Below are 6,431 nucleotides of genomic sequence, written 5' to 3' on the forward strand. Positions count from 1 at the left end.
TGATCAGCCGCATTCAAAACACTTAAACAAACCTGCAGATAGATGCACACACACACACACACACACACACACGCACACACACACACACACACACACACACACACACACACACACACACACACACACGCACACTCACACACACACAAACACAAACGCACACACTCACACACACACGCACACACACACAGGCACATAGAAAGGGTGGATAGCATGACAGTCCAAGTCTGTGAAGAAGGAAAAGAGAAGGTGTGGGGGTGAAGGTCATCCAATCCACCCCTTACAATAGGCACCTGCATTTAAGTGCACTTACATACAAGAAGTTTGGAAATAAGTGTGCTACCATAAACAGGGTATTCTCATTTTTAACTCGTCTGAACCCTCAAGTTTGAATGTTTTCAAACTGAAAGGCACTGATGCTGCATTGATTTAATTTTGCCAGTGGCTAATTATATAGACGAATCCTTGTATGAAGGCTCCTGTCAACAGGCTCTGAGAGAAAACATGCACTGAGCAAAAGCTTTTAATTTTTAGGTCTTATGATCTTAGGTTTCATTCTTCAGATTTTCAACTCAACCTTACACCCACACACTCAACCCCACATACACAACCATGTGTGTGCGAGTGTGCAGCATAATGTGATTAGTATTTTTAAAGCAGTAATTAGGTGTCAGCAGAGCCTCTTGTCATCCTGATGGGTTGCTTTGCATTATTTAAGATGGTGCACACACCACACAAACATACACACAAGAAAGCCTGTATATTCCACATTAACACATTTTAGCACAATATTTTTCTAGTAGGCTACCCACAATGGCCAAATCATTTTAGGCACTCTCCAAATCATGTTGTCAGTGATGCCATGCTGTACATGATTAATTTCAGTCTATTTGACAGGAGCACGTTAGGCATTTTGGTCAGACCGAATCCAGACGAGCTCAGTTTTGTCGTTATTTAGAAGCACCTGTGCCTGTAAATATTTGTTTAACTTCGGGAGACCCTCCCACGGCGACACATGCTACTGACCCAGCTATTTCAAGTCCCTTGTCTCTCCTCAAGCACAGAAGTTACGTGAACTGATGAAGCCCAGCCTACTTTAACCGGAGCACACATTAATCTACCTTACGGATTCATTTGTTCCCTTTGTCTTCATTTGCGGTCTCTTGAGTGTCCACAAACTTTTTGCGATAAGTTTGATCCCTGAACAACGGCTGGTTCAATTACCTTTGGATAATTGTACAGAACAAATTGGCTTTGCTTTAGGATACTTATGCTGCTGTGGTAAGTGTGTGTTTATTATAGTTCATTATGTCTTCGTTATCGAGAATTTGATAAGCGTTAATATATTGTTTAACTGTTACAGTCAAGGTTACACAAAAGAGTACTATGGGAGACAACTAGATACCAATCTAGTTCGCTTGAATATCTCGTTTTAATTAGATAAAACTAAACACCGTAAAGAACAAACATTTTCCATCGTTAGATATTCTGTTGTCAAACATAAAGTAAGATAGCATGATTATAAGGCCTGTATTGGTACAACAACAACAACGATTCACTGTGTCTCTCGTTAGCAGTCATGCATATGGCCATGTCCTCCTACTAAAGCCTCCCTCTAGACTCCATGGGTGCAAATCGTGAAGCGCATGAAGTATGCCGCAAGTCCTTGGCAATGTTGCTTTTTGTTTGCTTCGCCCTTTCCATGTATATAGGCTGCTCCCATGTCTGCTTCAGCTCGGTTGACATAGTCGTCTGCAGAGGGCAGAATTTCTCGGCTGTGCCAGCCAACCTCAGTGACCTCATATGGCGCCTTGACCTGGGCTCCAACGCCATCACCTCCCTAAGCTCCAGCTGGACACCTCGCCCCCTGCTCAGGCTCGAGGTCCTGGGGCTGGCCCAGAATGCCCTTGGCACCATTGTGCCAGGCGCCTTTGTCAGCACGCCTCACCTCCGCCACCTGGATCTGTCCTCCAACAGGCTAAAGTGGCTTATCGGGGGGATATTCAAGGGGCTCAATGAACTCGAGGAGCTGCTTCTGTTTGACAACCACCTGGGTCGGATCAGTGGCTGGGCGTTCGAGGGCCTCGGCGGCCTCCAGAGGCTCCATCTAGGCAGGAACCGGCTCACTCACTCAGCTGCCCCCCGAGATGTTCGACGGCGTGGCGTCTTTGTCCAAGCTCAGAGTCTTTGATCTGTCCTCGAACATGCTGTGGGGAGTCCCAGTGGCTTCCACCCTCGCTCTGCCTCCCTGGACGCAGGCTGCCCTTTACCTGCACGATAATCCTCTGGTCTGCACTTGTGCCCTGCGCTCCATGTTACAGCAGTGGGCCGACAAGCACTACAGGACAATGGTGGACTTTCGACATGGCCATCCCTGCCTCAGAGGAACCACTGGAGAGATGCTGAACTGCTCCTGGGGGCTGCATGACTCTACTCACCCGGTCAAGGTGGTGTCCCAGGTCAGGCTAGGCGAGCAGTTACTTCTTCTATGTCTAGATTCACAAGAACAACAGGGGTCATCAGTGCACTGGGATACCCCAGACCAGGAGGCCTTACCAGGGGAGGACCATCACCTGCACGTGCACTCAAATGGAACCCTAGAGATCCAAAGGGTGCGCCTGGAAGATTCTGGAACATACAAGACAGTAAGGTGATCAGTGGGGGGCAACAAGGCTCTGAGAAGTTAGTGGAGGTAGATGTGAGTGACAGCGAGATAGCATCAACACCACACCAAAGTGAAAATGTCCACACAGGATTCACAGCTTTGGTCTCTTGGATAGTCAGTATAATCCTGCTGCTGTCCTACCTCTACTTTAGTCCATGTCATTGCCGCTGTCGTCGCAAACATTTGGGTTTGTCACGTCCTGCAAAAGGTAATCCTCAGCTTCAGGCACAGCCCAGCACAGCTAAAAAGGTGGTTTTTGTGGAGCCTTGGATGGAAGTTACTGCCATAGATGTGGCTCACTCAACAGGAGACTCAACAGGAGCCGCCAATCCAGTCACCACCAGAAGCATCCTGAAGAATGGTGGAAATACCTCTGATCCTCCGATAAGAGAAATATGCCACCTGATCTAGCCACCATGTTACACCAGCACCACTGAAACACTCTTTTCATTGTGTCAAAAGAAGGGAGAGAAAACAACACTGGCAGGTTTTCTATAGACAATCAAGTGTGCTGTCAGGGAAAGTTCCTCTGATTGCAATCAGACAGCCAGACATCTCTTGTCAAAAGCTCAGTGGCTGCTGCTACTTATTTTAGAGTCTTGATTTTGATGGAAAGTCCATTTAGATAGATAAGGCTTAAGCTGTTACATTCTAAAATAACACTGTTTTGAGAGCTCTTTATGATAATCCAAGCTTTCTGGTTAAAATGCAGTGGTTATAGTAGTTGTAATGTTTAAAGATGTTTCTTGTTTTGTTTATATTAATAACAGAATCACCAACTAAATCAATGCTAAAAATATTTTTGTTTTTGTATGTGAGCCATTTGCATAATGGCCTTGCAATATATCTTGTCAATTAGTAAAATGTGCATTAAAGTCTTGTGTAGATGGAGGGATCACTGGTGCACACAAATGTTGAAGTTGCTTATTTCTGATGGATTCTGATGAAGATGTAACCTACATTGAAAAAATAGTCTTTTGTTGCAGCGTTCAGATATATATATATATGTGTGTGTATATACTGTACATTAAAAAGCAACTTAAACATCTCTGTGTGGTGATCCCTTCCTTTTCACTGCATGATCGGTCCTCTCCTGTGAAGCACCAGATTATTAATCAGAAGCATTGTGGAATTACCATTTTTACATGTATTGAAGTGTGTTTTGTTTGGATATAAGTTCTTGTTGATGCCCTAATTTCCACCAACAGGATAGGGTTACGAATACCACTTTTTACAGTCTTTTTGGACATGCCCCCAGTTTAATGATTGCCAATATGAACTTGCACACAACCCTCCTGTGATGTTCTGTCTAATTGTCAATGCGTCTGGACACATATATCTTTAACCACATATTTTAGTATGACTCATCCTTGACCCTTGATTTATAAATAGGATTGTGTGCTCCTCATTCCCATGGCCAATGGAATGTTTTGTGTGCTGAGTGATTATGGAAGTTTAAACTTTTGCTTTTTTGTTTCACAAATCTTTGTGAAAAAGATTGACAAATGTCTTATTTTACAGTTATGCTATAGGAGTACTAATTTGCTATAGTGCTTCCCACAGAAGTTCAGCATTTGGCCCTTTCAAGACTTGTATTTCATGTATTACAGTAAAAATAATCATGTAAAGGAAGACTGTCAAAAGACACAATTAGATGTGCTTGGTTTGCTTCTTTGTCAGGAAAAAGAAAAACAAGAAAAACAAGTAAGGAATTCTGCTGAGTATTTAAACAAACTCAAATGCAATAGCCTGCTGGAATAAAGATTTTTTCCTATTTCTAGAGGAAAGGTGGAGTATCAAAAGATGCACTGAAATTCATTGAGTGAGCACTGCCCTCTACTGGAGTGAATGAAACAGTACGGCGAGCTGCAGAGTGCCTGTTGATGTGGGATCCTGTGCCATGTCGGTAAACTGTATCACTTCTCATTTAGGTACAGTACATGATAGAATGGGATGTTTGAGTTATATCATTTTACTGACCCACTTTGTGTGGTATGCCACCGGAAGCCTTGATGTAGTGGCTTGGCATGAATGGGGTGCTTTGTGTCGGACATGAATATATCAGCAATTATGACATGATTAAATGTGACACATGGGCTTGGCTTAAATTAGATTCATTTGAAATATAGTATTAACATAGCAGTACCATAGCGCCACCACATGAAAGGGATGATCACTTCACTTTACCACAGATATACACAAGATATACAATAGATATCTAAAGGGATTAAAACACAGGTCAACACACAAAAGTCTGGATGTTCAAGAACAGGACATTTACATGACCAATGAAGTGTTGAAATATATGGCCACATCATAAAACTTTCAACACATTGTTATAGTAATACGTTGTGAGACACAAAATGCATCAGCCATATTATAATTCATTCAACAGCTTGAAAATGTCATTCCAATCTACAGCCTATAGGTTGTGCTGAAACACTCTGTATTCACATTTGCTTGCAATTACGTGAATGGAAAGAGTCATTGTAACATTGACATAATTATGCAAACTATTTTATGTTCAAATAGAGATGATTAATCTTTTATTTTAATCAGTATGATTAAAGTAATAAGCAGTATGATTAACTTTAAGCTTTAGATTAAAATACTGATGTTAGGAACTTATGAATGTTATGTACAAATCTCAGATAACAAAAGAATTCACTCTAAAATATAATACTTTTTCACTCTAAGCAGGCTCCTTGTCGATAAACCCTGGAGAAGGTATTCACTTTTATTGTTTGCCTTGACAGCAGCTGGTAGCTCCAACATACTATAAATTAATATGCATATTTTATTTGGCTCTTATCTTACACTCCAGAAGCATGGGAGTTGTGCAGTGGCAATATATCAGGTTATCAATTTTATTTGGCTCTTATCTTACATTTGCTTGCAATTAAGTGAATGGAAAGAGTCGTAACATTGACAAAATTATGCAAACTATTTTATGTTCAAATATAGATGATTACTCGTATTGTTTGGCTTGACAGCTAACTGGTAGCTCCAACATAATATAAATCAATATGCAAATTTTATTTGGCTCTTATCTTACACTCCAGAAGCATGGGAGTCGTGCAGTGGCAATATATCAGACTGTGCGTAGGTCTCCCTCATTGTGATCATTGTTTTGCTGCTTGCCCTGCTTGCTTAGCCAGGAGTTCACATTAGTTCACATGAGGATAGTAGACTATGAATGCTATCTGATGCAAATGGCCGACCATTTGTGTTGTGTGGCATATGATTGTATGCTGGTCTGGAAAGAGTAAAAAATGGCAACACTACTTTATCTGTGCACAACATAATGGAACAATGACTTCCTTCAATATCATCATCATTTGAGATGACCTTCAAAAATGCCCTGCCACCTGTGCACACCAGTGAAGATTGTTTCCACTCAAAAAAAAAGCAAGGCTTTACTCTGAAGGATCGGTGTTTTGAACTGTGTGCTGAACCCTGAGACTTTTCATGTGGAGACGCCGGGGACGCTCCGGGTCAGAGTTGCCTCTGGAAATAGCCCATTGACAGGAGGATGACAGATAGAGGTGAGAGAGGATGCTCCAGCTTCGACAGGAACATGGAGGCAGTGCCTCACTCCGTCTTTATAGAGCTGACACCTTGTCGAGTGTGCTTTGCTTGCGAGTGCTCTCTGTCGCTGATGCAATCGTAAGTCCTTCCCACAAAGCTTGTTAAAATGCCATCACAAACCCTCCCGTGGCAGCAAGGAGAAGCCATGGATCACTGAGTTGTGAAAACACGAAGAGAATTC

General features: G+C 42.3%; 1 protein-coding gene across 1 annotated transcript; it reads left to right on the forward strand.

Moving 5' to 3' along the window:
• Positions 1-1,430: 1,430 nt before the first annotated feature.
• LOC143136832 (uncharacterized) lies at positions 1,431-3,159 on the forward strand. Its single transcript, XM_076297506.1, has 2 exons — positions 1,431-2,186; positions 2,445-3,159. The coding sequence occupies exons 1-2, from the start codon at positions 1,622-1,624 to the stop codon at positions 3,071-3,073; spliced, it is 1,194 nt and encodes a 397-aa protein (XP_076153621.1). The 5' UTR covers positions 1,431-1,621; the 3' UTR covers positions 3,074-3,159.
• Positions 3,160-6,431: the final 3,272 nt, after the last annotated feature.

Source organism: Alosa pseudoharengus, unplaced genomic scaffold (genome assembly GCF_046254945.1).
Source record: "Alosa pseudoharengus isolate Yale_2024_CS ecotype anadromous, Long Island Sound unplaced genomic scaffold, YU_APseudo_1.1 YU_APseudo_1.1_scf_20, whole genome shotgun sequence".
Lineage (NCBI taxonomy): Eukaryota > Metazoa > Chordata > Actinopteri > Clupeiformes > Clupeidae > Alosa > Alosa pseudoharengus.

Excerpts from the sequence above, each read along its gene's own strand:
- LOC143136832 (XM_076297506.1), top strand. The coding sequence starts at position 1,622 with ATGGGTGCAAATCGTGAAGCGCATGAAGTATGCCGCAAGTCCTTGGCA. Across the intron at positions 2,187-2,444 it reads TGTCCAAGCTCAGAGTCTTT|GTGGTGTCCCAGGTCAGGCT; the intron begins GATCTGTCCTCG and ends CACCCGGTCAAG.